The 23556-nt window shown below is 39.0% G+C and overlaps 1 protein-coding gene across 8 annotated transcripts in view; it reads left to right on the top strand.

The window, feature by feature from the left end:
* supt3h (SPT3 homolog, SAGA and STAGA complex component) overlaps positions 1 to 23556 on the top strand; it is a 455384-nt gene that overhangs the window by 360897 nt on the left and 70931 nt on the right. For 7 of the 8 annotated variants that reach the window (XM_060851413.1, XM_060851403.1, XM_060851432.1 and 4 more), the window contains one exon: positions 4498 to 4692. The exons of the other annotated variant lie outside the window; for it this stretch is intronic. In XM_060851413.1, coding sequence (XP_060707396.1) covers positions 4498 to 4692 — 195 coding nt within the window. The remainder of the gene's footprint in view (positions 1 to 4497; positions 4693 to 23556) is intronic. 8 annotated transcript variants of the gene reach the window in all.

Raw genomic sequence — 23556 nt, forward strand, 5'->3', positions numbered from 1 at the left:
TACACATAATACTTAAATTTTAAATGTGCATTAAACTGTTTGCTGAGTCCAATATAAATAAGCAAAGAGAAGGTGGTTCAGGAATAGTCAAGATATCTTCCCTCAACAGGGAAAGACTCACAATTGCAGAAGAGGTAGCAGCAGAATTAAGCCATTCAGTCTGTTGAGACTGCTGTGATGCTCAGTGAGATTTTGAATGAACTAATAATCTCCTCAACCCCATTTCTTGTCTTTACCCCATACTCTTTGATTTTCTTGCTGATTTAAAAACTGTCTCTCAGCTTCGAGTATTCTTAGCGACTGTGCCCCAACTGATCTTTTTAGTAAAGAATTCCACTGATGCACTACCATCTGAGAAGAAATTCCTCCCCCCATCTTTGTCTTCAGTGAGTAACCCCTTACCCTGAGACAATGATCATTATATCATGTGATAGTGATAATGCCCTCTGGTCTTTGGCTCTGCACAAAGGGAAGCAACCTAAGCATATCTACCCGGGAAGAATCTTGGTAACTCTCCTTTGCACCCTATACAGAACAAGTGCATTCTTTTACTCAGTGGGAAGCAGTAGTCCAGTTGTGAACTAGCCCGCATTTTATTCAGTTACAGATTAATTGTTCTTGTATTCTATGCTTTGGCTAATTAGGGCATACCCCATATGCCTTGCCTTCTTATCTACCAGCTCTAGTACATTCAGGGTTCTAAGGATATGCACGGCAAAGTCCCTCTGATCCTGAGGACTTTCCAGGATCCTGCCATTCATATTGTGTAACCCTTTTCTTTGTTATCCCTCTCCAAGTGCATTGCCTCATTTTTCTAGATTTAATTTCATTTGCCATTGCTTTGCCCACCTGACCAGTCCATTGTGGGCGGCACGGTGGCACAGTGGTTAGCACTGCTGTCTCACAGCGCCTGAGACCCGAGTTCAATTCCTGACTCAGGCGACTGACTGTGTGGAGTTTGCACGTTCTCCCCGTGTCTGCGTGGGTTTCCTCCGGGTGCTCCGGTTTCCTCCCACAGTCCAAAGATGTGCGGGTCAGGTGAATTCAGGTGAATTGGCCATGCTAAATTGCCCGTAGTGTTAGGTAAGGGGTAAATGTAGGGGTATGGGTGGGTTGCGCTTCGGCGGGTCGGTGTGGACTTGTTGGGCCGAAGGGCCTGTTTCCACACTGTAAGTAATCTAATCTAATCTAATATTGATAGTTTCTTTAAATTGAAATTGTTTTCAATTTTTTGGGTGCCTTTTTAATCTTTTGTTAGCTTGTATTTCATCTGAAAAATGCAGTGTCTGCTATTGATAATCAAAGGAAAAGGGTAGTTGTCTTACTGAACAAGGTCCATATAATTTGATTTTAAGGTGAGCCTGTGAATTGACAGTAATAAGAATGCTTAAGTGTAGAAATCGGAGTACTGCACTTGTTTAGGGCCCCGATTGTAATTGTTGTTATCACCCCTGATGGTAATACTGGACAAGTCAGATACCAGAATAAGACTCCGCTTGATAGATCATAAGTTTTATTTTTGTTTACCATAAACGTCAGTTACTAAAAATATTCACAAGAGGCTGCCAACATATCTTTAACAAGTGAATATATAAGTTTTCTTAAACAAAAGAAAAAAATGCAACCTATGTTCTACTATTCCAGAACTATTTTCTAACTGTCTCACTACAATCACAAAAATAGATTCAATCTGTTTATCCAAACAACTTTAGGGACATTAAACCACAATGAAGGGTCACCTCCATCTCCAAGCTAAAGCTCCTTGTTCAGCTGGCATAGTCATCAGTTCCTTTTGGGAAGGTTTCTACGTTCACCTAATGCTATTTTCTTTAGTTCTTGTCTCTTCCTGAGACCTTTGAACAAGATGCCAACACAGCTTACCTACTACTTAACATAGATTCCTTAATTTAATGTCTTCACCATAATGTCAAATATGAACTTCCTTGATGATACCTCCAAAGCTTTCTGTGGATGCTTTCTCCTTTGTCCAGCGTTAAGGACCATGACTCTCTGAAACAACCTATTTCTGTCTGAATGAACTTAGTACTGGCTGAATGAATCTACTTCTCGGCCCATTTGTCTCTGAGTTGTAAAATCCAAATCATCAAAACCCCAGCACTCAACTTCCCAGTGTTAACTGTTCATGTATCTAATATCATTTTATTCTTGGAAATGCTGTCTTTAGCTCACTGTTCCAGCTAACTTTCTAGCCATTCACAGAATGGAAAACAAAATTCAATCTTTCCTCTTCTTTAGAAATTAAGTTCCCAAAAATAAAAGAATATATTATGAACATTCATCACATAATGTGATGAAGTCTGCTCAATATTTCTATTTGTAGAGATAGCAGTTGGCTTATATAACTCTTAAAGGAATAACTCGATATTACTCATAAAATGTGTAATTTTTATTTTTGTTGGAACTGCAACAACTCCAACTGGATGCAATGATAAGGTCGATCCATGGCTGGCCCACTCAAGACCCTTCAACATCCTAAGGCAGTTGTAACATCTGTCACAGAAAAGTGAAATTCTTTTAATTTGAATGCTCCAATTTCCTGTCTGTTGTGAAGTGTTTGAATTCCTCAAGTGCATTCATTATTATAGAGTAGAGCTAGTCTAATCAGAAATGAAATAGATTTGCCACATGTAACACACTTTAACAGCATTTGCAGATATTAAAACTTTTAGCAATCCATTTTCTTCCATTTCCCTGATCTTTTGAAATTTTTGTTCTGGAGGCAAATCATTCAAACATGATGTCCAGTGCATTGATGCATAAAGAAAGCATAAATTGCACAATTCTGCCTGGTGGACCAGGCATGACTTCTGGTCTCTAAATTACTTATACAATTTATTTTAATCCCTAATTTTAAATGTTTTAATGACATCATCTACATATATCTGTGATCATCTTCAGCGCAATAGACACCATCTCCTAAAGTCTCTGATCTTCTGTTCTGGCCTCACTTGTGGATCTCTATTGTCCTACATCTCACCCAAGCTTTAGTAGGCATTCTTTCATCAGTTTAGGGTTTATTCTTTCAAACTTTCTTTCTCTTCTCAATCTCTGAGACTTACTTCTTAACAGTATTTGCAACAATATGAAAAGCATATTTGAACATTTCCCCATATAAATTGAGTTACTTGTTGATGACAAGACAAAGCAGTTATTGATGTTAGTGAAATATCTGTGGAAAGGTTAAATCTGCTTGATATAATTTTGTGGATATAGCTCCCACTAGCTCATCCTTTTTCATCCATAATGCAAGTTATTTTGTTTGATATTCCAAATGAAATTTAAACATGGTTTCCATATAGTTAAGGAGATATGCAATAATTCAGCTATGAAGCTTGTAGTTTACCTCTTTAATTCTAAGATGTAATAGCTGGTTTCAATCACCTTGTAGGATGTTGGATCAGCCATGACTCTATTGATTGGTAGGGGAGGCTTAAGGAGCAGAACATCCTGTTGCTCACTCTTGTGGTCTTATCTAGATTCCTGCTTAAATTAATCTAAACTCTGGATTGTTCAACCAATAGTTTACTGCCAATAAGTTTTCATTCCATTGGTTCAATTTGACATATTTAATCTTATTAATCAGATTTAACCTTTCCACAGATATTTCACTAACATATTTAATCTCTTGAATAATTTTTAAAAATATTTTTATCTTCTTTTCCTTTTTCTTATGTTATATCAAAAATAGGTTAATGAATTCACAATATGGGCAAAGGGGCTGGACAATAAATGTTGGCCTAGCAAGTGATGCCCACATCCCTTAAATGAATAAACAAAGCTAACTTCCTTAAACTGTATATTATAGATATTACTTGGCTATTTAAATTTTCTACAAAATAAATATTTTATTTTGTTATAGTGGCTGTCTTAGTGGCTGACAGTGGGTGGAATGTTTTTCTCAACTGTTCAAACATCCCAAAAGCATAGGTCTGTCTGAAGCCAGGAAGATGATGCTGCATTATTTAAGAGAAAAATATCTGAAGGATTACATAAGTCAGTCAGAGGGTCAAATAATTTACACAAACTAGAATTCAAGCCTTGAATATCACTTTTGACTGACATTTGCACACTAGCTTCTCCCACAGGGTGGATTCTACTGGTTGATTCAAACAAAAATAGCGAAGACAGCTCCCTCATCTAGCAAATAGCCGTATAGATAAAATTGGTTATGTTCATAGAAGTACCATGGTGGACCCCAGTGTTGATCAAACTTAAAAGGGGTAATATGAAGAAGATGTTAGCTATAGTGTGAGTGTACATGCACTTGATTAATAATTGGATTGATTACTAAAATACTTGGAGTATTGTCATAGGAATCAAAGTGTGTTACCTTTAAGGTTGTTAATCATCTAATTTATTTTTGCAAAATCAGACTCCCAATAAAATGTGTGATTCTTATTAGACTGGGAATTGTCTAGTTTTATAGACAAACTAATATGTTTCAGCATCTCAAAATGTTACTTTTTATTATTTTAGATACAATTTCAAGTTCAGTCTGTCAGTTTGAAGAGCAATCCTGACTCACCAGAAAATACACCCCCGTCAACACCAACAACCCCTGCATCAGCAGCACAGCACATTGTCTCTAAAACACATTCAGGAAATTTGGGGAATGGAGGCATAGGGCAAGATTCCAGCAATACTAAAGCTAAAACCCGCAAGAGAAAAAAGGTTGGTAGACGTTGTTTACTCAGTTAAGCAGCTTATATGTATTTGACCATTTTGCTGTGTTAAATAGAAATCATCATAATAAAAATGTATGAACTAGATTTTAGTTTTGATAAAGTATTCGACTATAATACCATAATAAATGGAAATAGGCCATTTGGCTCCTCAAGCCTACTCAGCCATTTAATATGATCATGGCTAATATCATCAACTTATTAGAACAAGACTAGTTTATTAAGTACACAAGAATGAATATAGGATTTGGGGATACCTTTGGCTTATTCAATTCAAACAAAAAATTGGTAATCTTTGCAGTTTTTCAGAAGGGGAAATCTGTTAACTGACCTTAAACCTGAATGTGAAATTATCAATAGCTGCTGAAGTGGGAAATTGCTAATTTCCCATTTTCAATAATTCAGGAGATTTTGAGTTTATTGATTTAGTGTTATTTTATTCCAAAGGTTAGCTGCTCCTGGAACTAAAGAAATTGTGGTTAAACTGATGTTGGACAGCAGGGTAACCAGGTGTAAAAGGAGCTGCCAGTTGATTGACAATTATCTGCTTTGTGTCAGAGATTAATTGCAAACTTATTGCATTTTAATTTATTTTGTAAAAATTGTTTTTTTATCCAGCATTATGTCGGTAAAATTTAATGGTTAATGAAATTGTTATAGATAGCGAGGAATTCATTGCTTGGAGGATGTTATTTAAACCCAAAATGAATCTGCAACATCTCAACATCAATACTAATTTAATAAGATTTGGTTCTCCTAAGCTGTGCCATGAATTGTCAATTCTGCAGGTTACTGAAATGGAATGAATTAATGAAACAAATTTAATGCTCTATTGAAATTCAATCATTTCAGCCAGTCTCAAAGCAGAATGCCCAATAATTCAGGGTGATAATACTTTGCTGCTCTCCCAGCTAAATAGGGACATATTGAAGTAGTGAAGAAATGTTGTCGAGTAATTTGGAGGAAAATGGTTTTGTCTTAAAACAGAAACAAAATAAACCAAATGATTGCAATTCCACTTGGATAAATCAATTTAATTTTGATCTTTGTAAATGTAAACTAATTATTTAATGTAAACTTTATGCCCCTGTTTACTGCTCCTACAAACTTTGAAAAGGGACCATTTATATAGGATGTTGTATAGCATTTGCTTATACCGATAGTCTGTCAAATCCTGCTGGCATGAAAATAATGTTGTCCTAAATCTAGATTTCTTTTTTGATTAATTATTTTTCTCATTTTAAACATTGTACTCATATGACCTTAACATATGAGGAATGTTTGAGGACAGTGGTTCTATATTTGATAGAGTTGAGAAGGATGATGCGGGAGGGGGAAGGGGCAGTGGGATCTCTTTGAAATGTACAGAATATTGAATGGCCTGAACAGAGTGGATGTTGGGAGGTTGTTTCCATTGGTAGGAGAGACTAGGGCGAGAGGGCACATCCTGAGAGTAAAGAGAAGACCTTTTAGAACAGAGGTAAAGAGAAGCTTCTTTCAGCCAGGGATTGGTGAATCTAAAGAATTCACTGCCATAGAAGGCTGTGGAAGCTAGATCATTGAGTATACTTAAGACGGAGATGCATAGGTTCTTGATTGTAAAGGGGATCAAGGGTTATGGGGAGAAAGCAGGAGAATAGCATTGAGAAACCTATCAGTCATAATTGAATGATAGGGCAAACTCGATGGGCTGAATGGCTGAAATGTTGCTCCTATGACTTATGGTTTTCTGAGGATGTGTTGAGTGGGGAGGTGCAAAAAGTCTTAATTCCAGTGATTGAGAGTTAGAAGTCGGTTAACATCAGCTGTGATATGGCATAAAGTAACAAAGTGTTTTGCCATCGTAACGATTGGCTTTATGGCATTCCCTTATTTTATGGACTAAGGTGTTTTGATCTGCATAAATGCATTCCAATTTTTTTAGTGAAAACTAGCAGGTTAATAAATCCAGTCTGGTTCAGACACTGCTGGATTTCTGAGAATGCATCATTTTTTCAAGGACAATGATTTTAACCTCAGTGCAATGTTGGACAGATTTGCGCATGCTAGTATTCTGTAGACTGATGTGAACTTTCTGGACCCATTGAGAGTCCCTTTCTACTTTGGCATTAAATAAAACAACAAAATTCTGATGTTGTTCTGTTGGTGATAATATTTGGAGGACCACTATTCAAAGATACAGATATTGCCTGACGTTTAGGTCATTTATTTTTGGAACTAACAGTTTATTTCCACCACGACAAGTGAATACAGTATTATACAGCATGAGGTTTAAGCTGTCGCTGCTCTTGATCATGACAATTTTCCATGTACATGATCAGGAGTTAACACTTTCCAGAAATCATTACTGTGCACCTTTTTTTTTAAAACATCTTTTTTATTGCTCATTTCTTATGAGTGAACTGAGTGACTGTCATCAAACTTTTGCTGCATGGAGTGACATTACAGCAGTTAAGGAAAGAATAAATAAATTTGACAGCTGCTTCCATATCTGCTTGTGTGATTGTGTGATACTGCTTCATTAAGATGAAGGAATTGGGTTCACCTGCATAAATGTTGTGATTTGACCTGTTGTCATTCAATATAGGAGCAGAATTAGGCTAGTGAACCCAATAAGTTCTGCCATTTGATCATCACTGACATGTTTCTCAATCCATTCTCTTGCCTTCTCCCTGTAACCTTTAACCCTTACCAATCATAGAACATAGAACATTACAGCGCAATACAGGCCCTTCAGCCCTCAAGAACCTAATTATCTCAGCCTTAAATAGCTCAATGACTTGGCCACCACAACCTTCTACAGCAATGATTAATCACTCTGTAGCTGAAGGAATTCCTCCTCATCTCAGTTCTAAATGGTCGTCCCTTCATCCTGAGGCTGTTCCTTTGAGTCCTAGTCTCTCCTATTAGTGGAAACATCTCCTCCATGTCAATTCTATCTTGGCCTCTCAATTCTGTAAATTTCAATGAGAATTCCCAGTTTCATTTTTCTAAACTCCATCAAGTTCAGACCCAGAGTCCTCAATAGCTCCTCATCCCCAGTCCTTATACCCTGGGATCATTCTTGCAAACCTCCTCCCGATCCCTTCCAACATTATATTCTTCTTTGGATACAGGGCCCAAAACTGCTGTGACTATTCTAAATGCAGTCTGAACAGAGCTTTGTACTGCTTCAATAATGCACCTCTGCTCCTGTATTCTTGCCGTCTTATAATGAGTGGTAACATTGCATTTGTGTTCCTAACTGCCAACTGAACCAGCATGTTAACCTTAAGAGAATCCTGAGTTAGTACTCCCAAGTCCTTTGTGCTTCAGATTTCCGAAGCCTTTTCCCATTTAGAAAATGGTCTACGCCTCTATTTTTCCTACCAAAGTGCATCACTTCACACTTTCCCACATTGCACTCAATCTGCCACTTCTTTGCCCACCCTCTTCCTGCAGCCTTCTGCTTCCTCAACACTACCTGCCCTTCCCTTCATCTTTGTGTCAACTGTGAACTTAGCAGAAATGCCCTCAAGTTTCTTTGTCCAGGTCGTTAATGTATAACATGATAAAGGTGGTCCCAACACTGACCCTGCAAAGCTCAACTAGTCACTGGCTCTCATCCTAAAAAAGACCTCTTTATCCGCGGTCTCTACCTTCTGCTAGTCAGCCAATCCTGTCTCCATGCCAGTACTTTGCCCCTAAAACCATGGATTCCTATATTATTTAGTAGTCTCCTGTGCAGCAACTTGTCAAAAGCCTTCTGGGAATCCAAATAAATCATATCCACTGACTCCCCTCTGTCTAACTTGCTCATTATATCCTCAAAACATTCTAACAGATTTGTCAGGCATGATCTCCACTTGATGAAGCCATGCTGACTCAGCCCTATTTTACCATGCACTTCCATTACTTAAAAATCTTATCCTTAATAATGGCCTCTAAAATCTTGCCAATGCCTGAGGTCAGGCTAAGTGGCCTACAATCTCCTGTCTTCTGCCTCCCTTCCTCCTGAAACCGGGTTGTTTCATTGGCCATTTTCCAGTCCTGTCAGACCCTTCACGGCTGCAGTGATTCGATTAGATCAGATTACTTACAGTGTGGAAACAGGCCCTTTGGCCCAACAAGTCCACACCGACCCACCGAAGCGTAACCCACCCAGACCCATTCTCCTACATTTACCCCTTCGCCTAACACTATGGGCAATTTAGCATGGCCAATTCACCATTTAGCATGCACAATTTTGGATTGTGGGAGGAAACCAATGCAGACGTAGGGAGAATGTGCAAACTCCACACACAGAGTCGCCTGAGGTGGGAATTGAATCCGGGTCTCTGGCGCTGCGAGGCAGCAGTGCTGACCACTGTGCCACCGTGCTGCCCACAAAGATTACTGTGTCATATGCTATTTTAAACATATAATCTGACAAATCGGGAAGATATAATTCTTCCTTCTGAAGGAAATCATGTTTTTTGAATTTATTGGAGTAATGCTGTGGGTGAAAGGGAACCAGTGGATGTGGTGCATTTGTGAGGAGCGGGTCCCAGGGCACAGGCTGGTGTTGGGGCAGGTCACAGGGCAGAAGCTGGTGTGGGCGCGGTTCAGGTTCCAGAGCAGAGACTGGTGTGGGGAACGGCTCCCAGGGCAGGGGTGGGTGCGGGGAGCGGGTCCCAGGGCAGAGGCTGGTGCTGAGAGCAGGTCGCAGGGCAGAGGCTGGTGCTGGGAGCATGTCCCAGGTGGAGGCTGGTGCTGGGAGCAGGTCCCAGGGTGGAGGCTGGTGCTGGGAGCGAGTCCCAGGGTGGAGGCTGGTGCTAGGAGCAGGTCCCAGGGTGGAGGCTGGTGTTGGGAGCGGGTCCCAGGGCGGAGGCTGGTGCTGGGAGCGGGTCCCAGGGCGGAGGCTGGTGCTGGGAGCAGGTCCCAGGGTGGAGGCTGGTGCTGGGAGCAGTTCCCAGGGTGGAGGCTGGTGCTGGGAGCAGTTCCCAGGGTGGAGGCTGGTGCTGGGAGCAGTTCCCAGGGCAGAGGCTGATGCTGGGAGCGGTTCCCAGGGTGGAGGCTGGTGCTTGGAGTGGTTCCAAGGGCTGGTGTGGGGGTGAGTCACAGGGTGGAGACCGGCGTGGGGAGTGAGTCCTGGAGCAGCTGAGAACAGGGGCGGAGCAAACTGGAGGTTTAGAGTGGTACAGGGACAGTTGTCAGGACTGCGGACTGGTGTGGGCATTCAGCCCACATATGGAAACCCTTGCACTGAGCTACAGCAATGTATTGTTTACTGTAATTTGTTTATCTGACAGTAATGTCTATCCTTTTAACTATGTCTTATTCCTGACTTATACCATGAACCACTGTAAAGTAATGCAACTACTTTTCTTTTTTTAATTCCTGTTTTGTGTCTAAGATTTTTACCTAGGTAATTGTACCTAAGATGGCGACATCGCAAAACTTTTCACTGTACTCCTGTATTGTGTACGTGTGTACATGTGGCAGTAAAGGATATGCTATTATATTCTTTGAATTTTCAGAAGGCATTTGATTAGGGTGGCGTCAAAAGTTATTGTGGAAGATAAACGCTCAAGGTTTAGGACAGAAAATTGTAACAAAATGGGGAACAATTTTGTCATGATGGTCGTTGACTGTTTGGCAAGATATAATGAGTCTTGTGCTACTGGACCTCCGACTTCTTACAGTTTATATAAATGAGTTGGGTCAGGTAACCAAAAATATGGCTACTAAATTTGTTGATGGTATAAAGACAAGCAGGAAAGTTAACTTGTGAAGAAGACATAAATCTAGAAAGGAATACAGACAACTAAGTGAGTGGCAAATGGAGTATATTTTTTTGGAAGATGTGAAATTATCAATTTTGGCAAGATAGAACAACATATTTTTTAAATGGCAAGAGATTGCAGAGGTTTGTGGGTGTCCTTTTGCATAATTTGCTAAAAGTTGTGTGCAGTTACAGCAAGCTTTTTGTAAAGCAATAAAATGTTGTAATTGTTTTGAGGAGAGTTATTCAATAGTAAGGAGGTTATGTTTCAGTTATACAGGCCATTGCTGAGATAATATCTGGAGTACTGTGTATTGTACTGGCTACCATATTAGGGAAGGATATAAATAATTGGAAGCCATTCAGAAAAGGTTTTCTAGGTTAATGCTTGGAATTATTGGGTTGTCTTATGAGGAAAGATTGGACAAACTAGGCTAGACCTGTAGCTGCTAGAGCTGAGAAGAGAAAGAGATAACTTGTTTGAAACATATTGGATTCTTAAGAGTATTAAGAAAATGAAGTTAGCTCTTGTAGGGCAATTTAGATCAAGAGATCACTGTTTAAAAATAATGGGCCTCCCATTAAAATAGATAATGAGAAATTTCTTCTCTTAGAGCAGTGAGTCTTTGGCACTATCTTGAAGGGCAGTAAAAGCAGTGTCTTTGAATATTTTTACAACAAAGGTTAATAAACTATTGATAAGTAAAGGTTAAGTGCAGTAGGAAGGAATATAGAGTGCTCAGGTCAGTCTACATCTTATTGAAGGCAGAAAAATGAAAGCGGTCAAGTGACCTACTAGTGCTCCTACTTAATATGTTCATAACAAATGAAGTCAGTACAATTCTAGGACATTGGGCTTTAAGAGAATGATGGCAACTTAGAATCTCAGGGACTATGGTCATGCAGGTACCAATTGCTAAACAACTCTCCCTAAGCAGCATAATTTTTACATCTTTTCAGATCCTATTGCATTGTAAACTTATTTCAGCTTTATATAGGACTCCTTTGTGCTAGAGCTGATTAGATTTTCTTATTATCACACATCCAGCAATTTTGCTTGGGGTTATTGCCTTTAAGCTGTACACAACTTTACTCATTAAACTTGTGCCCTTTGAAATGAATCTGGCTTTCATTTGCATCCTGTTCAGTAACATTTGTGCTCCTGATGGGCTGAGCTCCCAGATTTTAGCGGATTATTCAAATATTTCCATGTTTATAGATCATAGAATCCCTACAGTGTGGAAACAGGCCATGTTGCCCAACAAGTCCACATTGACCCTCTGAAGAGTATTCTACCCAGACCCATTCCCTTACTCTATTACTTGACATTTCCCCTGCTTAATGCACCTAACCTACACATCCCTAAACACCATGGGCAATTTAGCAGGGCCAGTTCACCTAACCTACACATCTTTGGACTGTGAGAGGAAATCAGAGCATCCAGAGGAAACCCACACAGATACCAGGAGAATGTGCAAACTCCACACATGATTACCTGAGGCTGGAATCGAAGCCAGGTCCCTGGCATTGTGAGGTAGCAGTGCTAAGTCAGAGGATCCAGCACTGAAATGTGCAGTCTTCCAAATAGACATTTGAGAAATGTATCCATTTCTGGAGATAGAGACACAAGTGAAAGAGTTGAAGATGGTGCAGTGCAGAAGATGATCACTCATGTCCAAAGACTGAATTGTGACAAAAAAAATTTGCAAGACTTTAGTTTCTTAGCTTTAAAATGAGATAACTGAAAGAGAATCCGTCAGGTGTATAAACAGTGCAGAAAAGCTGTGCTCAGAACATTGACATCTACCTAAGCTCTGACTGTGGGACAGAAGAAAATATGTTTAATTGCTCAAAGCCAAACTTGGGTCCCGTGAGAAATTCATTCTTCACTCAATGTGGTGAACACATGAAAGAAATTTTTGAATCTCACAGGGCAAGGATTCTAATATTCTCATTTAAATTGGATGCTGTTTAGGATTTGATTTGATCAGTATGAATGAGCTGAATGCCATCCCTCATCTCTATATATCTCAATATGTGTGATTCAGACTTCCACAAGAAAAAATACATTTCCATGAAGTAATCTTCAAGAAGTTTATGGGTACAATTCCAATGTTTATAAGACATTTGGTTAAGTACATGATTAGGAAAGGCTTGAAGGATATGGGCCAGGAGCAGGCAGGTGGGACCAGTTTGGTTTGAGATTATGTTCGATCCAAACTGGTTGGACTCCAGGGTCTGTTTTCATGTTGTATGACTCTAAGTTCAGCATCATTCAGGATAAAACAAACAATTTGATTGGCATGCCATCAGCCAGGTATGATACATTCATTCGTTTCACCACCAAATCACAGTGACAGCAATGTGTATCATCTACAGAACATGCTCCAGTGAATACCCAGGCTTTATCAATACCAACTGCTCATTGATCAAACTGCAGGAGTTTATAGTGTCAGTGTTGGACTTTGTACCATGTTGTCAGTATAGCTTCTGTTTTCGGAATTAGTTTGTGATGGTACAAGAATGTTTAAAAAGAAATAAAGTAGCAGGGTAGATTTGGAGAAGAGCATGTTTTCAGTAATTATGATTAATCTTATAACTAGAAAAATAAACATCAACATTTGTCCATCAAATTTTACTGCCCATCCAAATAATATTTATATATAGGATGTAATTTAATGTAGGATTTCTCTAAACTAAATATTCAAAATGACTATTCCTTCAACTCCTGAAAATGTCCAAAACGCAAACCTGTTAGAAGAATTGCGCAACTGGTTGCAAATCCATTAGAAAATGGAAAAATATAGAAGATGCCAACTGAGGCACATCTGAAAGGGAATAAATGCACACAAATCAATCATACTTTCTATCAAGCCTGAGAAAGCTAGTTCCCGATGCTATTTCTGTCTGAATGCAGGCACAAACAAAACTTAATTTTCCAGAACACCTCTTTAGAAGACTTACTGCATGATTAGAATTTTGTGGTTTTGTGCATTCCACTGCTTAATTCAAATAATCAACAGTCCATCGATGCTATCATTCTGGAATAGTGTGAAGCAACTGTAAAAATCTTTATATTCTGAATACTGCCTCTTTCCAGGAAGTGGATTTGAAAATTTGGCAGAGACTTGTGTTAAGACTAAACCACCAGAATATCCTAATATTGTTTAAGTACAGTCCTGGTTTTGAATCGATTAGATCTCACAGAAAATGCGAAGGAAATTTGATTTTACATCTACAAAATTTAAGACCATTTTAGTTTTGTTATTAATGTGCTCATATAATAAATAAAACATGCACTTGTATAAAAAAATTGACTTCTGTCAAATCAGTCTGTGGTACCTTGCAACCCACATGAACAGATACATGAGACTTTGTTCTATCCTTTATGTCTTGCATTGATGTGAATCTCCTTTGGATTATTCCAAAATCTGAATGTCGACATAGTCTGATTAAGGTAAAGTTTGACAGAAGGATGAATATCACTATAGCCACTGTGGGCTCTGCCAACTTACCATTATGACCATTAATTAAGCTATGTAAGAATAGACAATAAATGTTTAAACACTCAGAAGAAACTGCATGCTGTTAATTAATTTTCCCAATAATTGGAGTAGTATTCTCAAAAGTTCCAGTAAAGAAATGTTTGAGCTAGGAAGTTTGGAGCTGTGCAATTCTCGTAAATATCCACACGTATGATATTTTTGTATTCTACTCCTGTAAGCTTAAGATGCCACTTGTATGCCTCATTTATCCTCATCTTCCCCTCACCAACCCCCATAAACAAGGGTTATATTTTAACATAGTCAAGACAATGCTTTGCCATTATCAACTGATCTCTTCCACAGAAGAAAGTGTTAAGAAATTAACATTTTGTCTCTTCATAATTGGCTAGATTATTAACAATGTAGCTATATTTTTTATTTACAGAAATTAAATTATTTTTTCCTTAAACTCACTTCTTGTATCAGAACCTCTGAAGTGTTAATTAAATGAGATGTTTATACTTTTGGGTTTATAACAAGCAATGTAACAATGAAGCCATTTGTTTCCTTTTCAAGTCAGCCTCATGTGATTATATTTTGGTGACTAACCACCATGTTAACTGACTGAACAAAAAAAAATCCATTAAGTCAGGTTTTATTCTCATCTGAATTGTTTAGTTGAATCATTAGGTAGGATCATAACACACTATATTTGACAAATAATATTATATTTATAGATAAATCCATCAACAATGATTTCCATGTTTTCCTTAACACTCAAATTCCCTTCATCCTTCCTCAAGTCCTTCTGTGTATGTCTTGGAGAGAGACTCCCCAAATTTGTACAACTTCCACCTGCCTAGCCTTTAGTCTTCTGTTCACCACCACACTACTTCACCTGTCTGAACTATTCCTTCACTTCCACTTTTAATGGCCTTATCCCGAACAAAATCTTTACTCTAACTTCCAGGGTCACAGTGCTCAGGTCCAAGGGGCACAAAATTTCATATGCCTGGATTAGTCATCCATCATCACGTTTTGCTGTAGCATGATTGATTATCTTTGGGCCTTGTTGTCCTTTACCAAAAGAACCCATTACATCAGAATCAATATGGAAAGCAAAAATTATTCCTGGCTTTTCTCTGCATTACCTTTTTAAACTCCTCTGATGGCTTCTTGGTCACTAGGATTCATACTATGTTCTGCTGATTTTCTTCCTCATCCTTTTCTCAAACAATTCAAGGTTCTCCTGTCCTTGATTTGAACCCACATCCCTCTCTCGTTTAGTTCCCCCTATGCCCTCTCAAAATCATCTTTCCCAGAATTTTGTTCTGTTCCTTTGACATCAGTTCCATTAAAACCTTTCCTTTTGCTGTTTATACTAATTGACGTTGTGAATGGTTATTACTTTTCAGGTACTATTGCCATTGATTGCATCTGTGCTTACCTAAAAAAAAAACATTCTTAATTTCTCTGCACTTGGAAACTGTCAGATACATCATATTTTCCACTCATTTTCATGTACCTGATGTTACCACTCATGACCAAATCCATGTTTCCCATTCTTTCTGATTTGAATCTTACCTATCAAATTATATTCCAGCTACAACACCAACCACGCCTAAGTAAAGTCAGAAATTAAATCCTCTTTGGCTTATTTCTTCTCATCCTCTTTGACCTCTTTGTGGCCTTTTTTTAATGATCACCAATGTAATCTTCCTCCAACTTCTGTCCATTGTCCGAATCAGTGGACTGTTCTCAATTGGTTGCAATCTTATTTATCCCTTTCCTCGACCATGATCTCAGGTAATGTCGGACCTGCTTCTGAATTAACTCTGTGACTTTTCTAATCCAGCATCATTCCCATCACAATATTGCCTCTTTCCACCTGTATGGTGTCATCTGCTTCCATCCATTTGTTGTTGAAAGCTTCATTCATCTCTGTCACCTTAAAATCTAACTATTCCAGTTCTTTCATGCCGAACACAAAAAAAACTTGCCCCTTTTAACATGGCTTAGCTATTGTCCATATTCTTCTTTGTCACAAGTTCTGTTCATGTCACTCCTGGTCTTGTTGACCAACATTAAATCCCATTCCCCCAATGCCTCTAATTTCAATTTGCATTTGTGTTTCTAAAAACGCACCATGACTTCATATCTCCCTCTTTTGATAGACTTGCAACTTCGATTTTTCTGTTCCTCTTGTGGCTCCCATCTCCCATTATCCAATCATCATCAACTGTTTGGAACCCATGCTTCAAAATTATCCTCCTTAACCTTTGGAGTATTTTGTGCAGTTTTGGGCCCCATAGATTTGGAAGGATGTGCTGGCCCTGGACCATTTTCAGAGGATGGTCTCAGGAATAAAAAGCTAAACATATAAGGAATGTTTGAGGACTCTGGTTTTATACTCGATAGCATTGAGAAGGATGAGGGAGGATCTAATTGAAACGTACAGAATACTGAATTGCCTGGCCAGGGCAGATGTTGAGTAGATATTTCCATTGGTAGGAGAGACTAGGACAGGCTTAGAGTAAAAGGGAAGACCTTATACAATAGAGTTAAGGAGAAACTTCTTCAGCCAGAGAATGGTGAATCCTGAAATTCATTGCCACAGAAGGCTGTGGAGTCCAGGTCACTGAGTTTATTTAAGACTGAGATAGATAGGTTTTTGAGTATCAAGGGGATCAAAGGTTACAGGGAGAAAGCGGGACAATGGGGATCAGAAACCTATCCGCCATAACTGAATCACAGAGCAGACTCAATGGACTGAATGGCCTAATTTCTGCTCCTATGTCTTGTGGTCTTATAACATTTCTACCTCCTCTTCTCCTACTTTGATTTTTAAATCCCACCTTTTTGCAAGCCTTATGGTCACTGATTCTAATGTTGCTTCCTTTAGTTGAATATCAATTACTTTTTTTTCCCTCTCCTGCCTGTGTGAAGCATCTCAGAAAAGAATTAACATGTTAGAGATGATATATGAATACAAGGAAGTGGTGGATGCTGATGGATACACATCCTTCTACCATTACAAAGTGTTGCAACTGAAGTTATTTTAAGTTTAAGAAAATAGTATTCATTTTTGTTAGTGTGGCAATGTTCTGTTCTGTTTTGAAACCATGTGATTGTGCCATCACAGCATTAATTTTGATATCAAAATTGTGATAATGTTCAAGGTTACATACAGCGGTTGCACAATGGGATGTCTTCATTTTAATTAAATAAGTTATTTAAATTATAACCTATACTTGCAAGGAAACAAGAATAAAGTCTTGTTTTAGAAGAATTATTACAATTTATAGCAAGCATTCTACATGAGTCATTTCTTTGATAAGAGAATGTTGCAAATCATACAAGGGCATTTTTAAACACATTCTCTGAAAAAAGGGATGTAATCTTGTGTTTCTTGATGTATTATCTTGTTTACTTTCTCTGTTGATTTTTGTTGCCTTGAATGGACCAAATGTTAAGCAGTTACTTTATCAATAGTTAGCATCCAGTTAGTTATCACACATTTACAAAATAGACAGAGTCCATGAATAGCTGGATGATTCAGCACAAGTTTGAGGTTTCTTTTTACTTTAATAGCTTGGGAGACTTTAATTGCTTGAAAAGCTGCAAAGCTGATAGAAACGCAACAAAATTCTTCCAGACTATTTAGAAACAGATTGTCAAATAATAATAAAACAAGAAGTATGGAATAGCTAATTTAAAGACAGTTTTGAAAGTAAGTTTGACAATCTATGCTTGTAGTCAGATACTTGTGTGGTAGCTATTAGGATGTGCTGTTCTCAGTTGTGAATTATATGCAACACATCAGATTTTTCAGATGGTACTGAAGGGTCTATAAATAAAACTCTTCAGATAGGTGTTATTAAAATCTGGGGAATGGGTGTGCTTATGAGCTAATTCAAGGAAAACTTTATAAACTAAGACTTAGTGAAGTTGTGCGAAAAAGATAATCAGTCAATCTAGTTTTAAACAGAGTTAAAAATTTCACAACGCCAGGTTATAGTCCAACAGGTTTAATGGGAAGCACTAGCTTTCGGAGCGTCGCTCCTTCATCAGGTGGTTGTGGAGGACGCAATTGTAAGGCACAGAATTTATAGCAAAAGTTTACAGTGTGATGTAACTGAAACTTTACATTGAAAAATACCTTGATTGTCTGTTGAGTCTTTCATCTTTTCGAATACCATGATAATTTCACTACTTTCATGTGTAAATCACAAAACCTTTTTTTTAAAAAGTTGCATTCTCAGGTTAATTGTAACAATTGGTGTTAGCTAGACAATATGTTGAAGGTGTTAGCCCCCTATATTGTCTGTGTATGCCATGACATTTAGATTGATTCGAATCTAAAAAGTGAGATCAGAGTTTTTCATGAATTCATGCAGTTTTTAAGGAAAGTACAATGTAACTCTGCAAGTATAAATTCACCCCACAAAATTTGTGTGCGCATGTGGGTCTTTGTGTCTGTCTGGGTTGGGGGTTGTGAGTGTGAGAGAGAGTGTATATGTGTGTGTAGTGAGTGTAGAGTGTCTTAAGTCTGAGGGGGTGAGTGTGGGAGCGTGTATGTGTGTCTGGGGTCGGGGATTGTGAGTGGCTGTGAGAGAGAGTGTATATGTGTGTGCATGAATGTAGAGTGGTCTAAGTTTCTGAGAGGATACGTGGGAGTGTGTGTGTGTGTCTAAAAGGGTGTGTGTGAGGGTCTATGCATGTCTGTCCGTGTGTATGTATGTGTATAGGAGTGCCTGTGTGTGTGTGTGTGTGTGTGTATAGGAGTGTCTGTGTGTGTGTGTGTGTATAGTGCAATGGTGGTCACCTGTAGTGTGACATGAACCCAAGGTCCTGGTTGAAGCCCTCCCTATGGGTATAGAAATTAGCTATCAGCCTCTGCTCAGCCACTTTTCGCTGCTGCCTGTTGTCCTCATTTTCTTCCTCTGGACCCATGGTGAAGAGTCGCTGATAAAACTACACAGTGATATCAACAAGCTTCATCCCACCATCAAACTCACTGTGGACTACTCTCGACTGTCTGTCTCATTCTTGGACACATGCATCTCCATCAAGGATGGGCATGTCAGCACCACACTACCGCAAACCCACAGACAACCTCACAATGCTACACTTCCACCCAAAGCATATTAAAACAACCATCCCCTATGGACAAGCGCTACGCATACACTGGATCTGCTCAGATGAGGAGGAATGTGACGGGCACCTGGAAGTACTCAGGGATGCCCTCATAAGAACAGGGTATGATTCCCAACTCATTGACCGCCAGTTCCGACATGCCACAGCAAGGAACCATAATGACCTCCTCAGGAGACAGACACGAGCTGCAACCGACAGGATACCCTTCATTGTTCAGTATTTCCCAGGAGCTGAAAAACTACGCCAAGTTCTTCGTGACCTGCAACACATTATCAATGAGGATGAGCACTTCGCCAAGACATTCCCCACACCTCCATTACTTGCCTTTAAACAACCGCCAAATTAAAACAGATCATTGTTCGTAGCAAACTGCCGGCTTTCAGGACAACTCCATACAACCTTGTCATGGTCAGCGCTGCAAGACGTGTCAGAGTGTGGACATGGATACAACCATTACACGTGGGGACACCTCCCACCATGTACGTGGCAAGTACTCACATGACTCAGCCAACTTTGTCTATCTTACACGTTGCAGGCAAGGATACCCTGAGGCATGGTAGATTGGGGAAACTGAGCAAAGGCTACGGCTACGGCACCGCACAATAGTCAACAGACAGGAGTGTTCCCTCCCAGTTGGGGAACACTTCAGCGATCCAGGACATTCAACTTTGGACCTTCGGGTGACCATCCTCCAAGGCGGACTTTGGGACAAGCAGCAGTGAAAAGTGGCCGAGCAGAGGCTGAAACTAAGTTCTGTACTCATAGGGAGGGCCTCAACCAGGGCCTTGGGTTCATGTCACACTACAGGTGACCATCATTGCACTGTATACACACGGACACACACACCTTTACAGACACACACACTCCCACACTCTCACATGCATCCTCTCAGAGACTTAGACCATTCTACACTCATGCACACACATATACACTCTCTCTCACAGACACTCACAACCCCCCACCCGAGACACACACACACACACTCCCACACTCTCACATGCACCCCCTCACAGACTTAAGACACTCTACACTCACTACACACACATATACACACACTCTCAAACTCACAACCCCCTACCCAGACAGACAGACACAAGACCCACATGCGCACACGTATTTTGTGGGATGAATTTGTAATTGCAGAGTTACATTGTATTTTGCTCAAAAACTACATGAATTCATGTAAAACTCTGTTATCTCACTTTTTAGATTAGAATCAATCTAAACATCACGGCATAGACAGAGAACACAGGGGGCTAACACCTTCAACATATTGTCTAGCTAACACCAATTGTTACAATTAACCTGAGAATGCAACTTTTTAAAAAAAGATTTTGTGATTTACACATGAAAGAAGTGAAACTATCATGGTATTCGAAAAGATGAAAGACTCAACAGACAATCAAGGTATTTTTCAATGTATAATTTCAGTTACACCACACTGTAAACTTTTGCTATAAATTCTGTGCCTTGCAATTGTGTCCTCCATAATCACCTGATGATGGAGCAGCGCTCTGAAAGCTAGTGTGCTTCCAATTAAACCTGTTGAACTATAACTGGCGTTGTGTGATTTTTAACTTTGCACACTCCAGTCCAACACCGATATCTCCAAATCATAGTTTTAAACAGATTGTGTTTAAGGAGAAATGGTGATCACTGTTTCCAAAAGGTGGGAGACATGTTTTAACAATTAAAAAACTTTATTCCTCTTCCTGTGGAGTCAGCCCCAAAGGTAGCCTCAGTTAGTTGGAGTACGACAGCTGTGGAATTTTTCTGGCACAAACAAATGACTCCCAAACCAGATATACGGCCAGCTTGAAAGTGGCATTTGTGGCTTAGAAGAGATATTGCTCCATCAGAAATGGCTTGCCACTCACCCCACAAAGCTGCAGCCAGTGTCTTCAAATCAGGAACCTAGCTGGGAGCAGTTGAAAGTTTTAAAATGAATACCTGAGGTTGTCTCTTATTTTGCTGTAACTGCATGTTTTTGTCTGCCGTCTTGTGGATCGCTTGGTGTTTGCGAATTTATTGTTCTGTTTTTTTAATAGATATATATGAGATTCCTTTTGCCAGGACATAAATACAGTCAAACTATGGTACATCTGGCTCTTTGTGAAGATTAGCCTTTGAATCAGGAACATGTTGTAAATTCAGATAATGTGCAATTGAAGGTTTCACTTGAAAGTGTAGTAAAAATACTTTGTCCATTACTAGTCACATAGCAGAATGTAACTCATGAATGCTTAACTGTTTTCTGTGAAGTTTTTTTGCCAACATTTAAATAAAGACTTTAACCAGTTAATTTTAAATGTGTTTAGGCTGTCATCAAAATATTCGACATGTAGTTTCCAAGATAGTTGAAATGAAGTTGTCAAAAAATTATTGCAAAATTTTGGTTAAGCAAAACCTTCAGTTTTACATTTGATATCTTGCCATGAATATGGTGTCTGGTGAAAATGTCAATTCTCAATCTCCCCAAACAACATAGCAATTTCAACTGAGCCATTCATCAAGTGTGCTTTATCAAGTTGATTCATGTATTATTTTATATCAGCATTTTCTGCATCCCGTCAAGAAATATACAGCCTTGCTTGTTGTGAGACATAATGCTGACTCAGATGTACCTTAGATTGACTCGTTAAACAGGGAATTTCAATTCTGATTTAAGTTCCAAGAAAAAAGATCCAGAGGCTAATTTGCTTACTGCCTTGGTTTCTTGGTATTTGTCCTTTGATTTATTGATTGGTTGACTTTATATTCTTTCAGTTGCTCAGTGTACCTGCTTGCTATTGTGTATATTAACTTCGACAGTTATTTTGTTCAAGTAGGCAGTGTGTTCGTTTTGTTTGGCACATATGCTATTATACATTTATTTAAGCTTCATGGTCCTTTAAAGGTTACTAGACTGCATCAGACCAGCCCAGCTAATTATACTCCATGAAAAATGCAATCTTCTACATGGTTCAGTGCATACAGTACAAAGAATTTGATCCTTAGTTGAATAGTGTTCAGAGAAAGCTCATGTTACTCACTGCAGTGGGTTTGAAGATTCATTGAACAAATGACAATGTAACATTCAGCATTCTGGAAATATTCAGTGCAATTCAAAAAAGAGTTTGCTTGTTCAGTGGCACAGCTAATCCTTATATATATTGATGCCTGAATTATAAAATACTGCATTTTGGTAATTAGATTCTAATAGCAACAGTGTGGACTTAGGTCTACAATCAAATCAACCATGATATAATTGAGTGCCAGAACAGACTTGAGGGGCCAAGTGGCCTATACCTGTCCTTACTTCTTTCTGATCCTATAATTTGTTTTCCTCAAATGATATAAATATTCATGGTCACGTCATATTTAGATTGAAAATAACATTACTTTTGTGGAAAAGATGGAGGAAAGTGAAGCATTGAGTCATTTCACAATGACATCACAAGCAGCTGACCTGTTTTAATATGATTTCAGAATCTCAAACAGATTCATAAATAAAGATTTTGCTAAACATGTTTACAAAGATTGTAGCTCTTTCAAATCAGTTTGGAAAATTTAATCATGAATGCATATGCTAAGAATGGTTTGGACCATTCTAACAAACCAATCCATTTCAAGTTGCATTGACAGTCATGGAGATGTAAAGCACGAAAACAGACCCTTCAGTTCAACTTGTCCATACCGACTGGATATCTTAAATTAATCTAGTCCCATTTGCCAGCATGTGGCCCATATCCCTCTAAACTATATTCCTATTCATATACTTATCCAGATGCCTTTTAAGTATTGTAATTGTACCAGCCTCTACCACCTCCTTTGGCAGTTCATTCCATACATGCAAAACCCTCTGAGAGAAAACATTCCCTTTTAGGACCCTTTTAAATCTTTCCCCTCACACCTTAAATCTATACCCTATAGATTTGGACCCTGGGAAAAAGACCTTGACTATTCACTTTATCCATGCCCCTCATGATTTTACAAACTTCCCAAAGTCACCCCTCAGCATCCAACACTTCAGGGAAAATAGTCCAACCTATTCAATGTCTCCCCATAGCTCATGCCCTCCAACCCTGGCAACATCCTTATAAATCTTTTCTGAATCCTTTCAAATTTCACAACATCCTTCTTAGAGCAAGGAAACCAGAATTGAACACAGTATTCCAAAAGTGTCCTAACCGATGTCCTGTACAGCTGCAACGTGACCTCCCAATTCCTGTTCTTAATGCAGTGAAAAATAAAGGCAAGCAAACCAAAAGCTGCCTTCACTCCCCTGTCTATCTGTGACTCCACTTTCAAGAAATTATGAACCTGCACTCCAAAGTCTTTGTTCAGGAACCCTCCCCAGGACCTTACCAACAAATGTATAAGTCCTCCTTTTATTTGCCATCCCAAAATGTAGCACTTCACATTTATCTACATTACACTCCATCTGCCACTCCTCGGCCCATCTTACCAACGTCCCATTGTACTCTGA

This window comes from Hemiscyllium ocellatum, chromosome 3 (assembly GCF_020745735.1).
Source record: "Hemiscyllium ocellatum isolate sHemOce1 chromosome 3, sHemOce1.pat.X.cur, whole genome shotgun sequence".
Classification (NCBI taxonomy): domain Eukaryota; kingdom Metazoa; phylum Chordata; class Chondrichthyes; order Orectolobiformes; family Hemiscylliidae; genus Hemiscyllium; species Hemiscyllium ocellatum.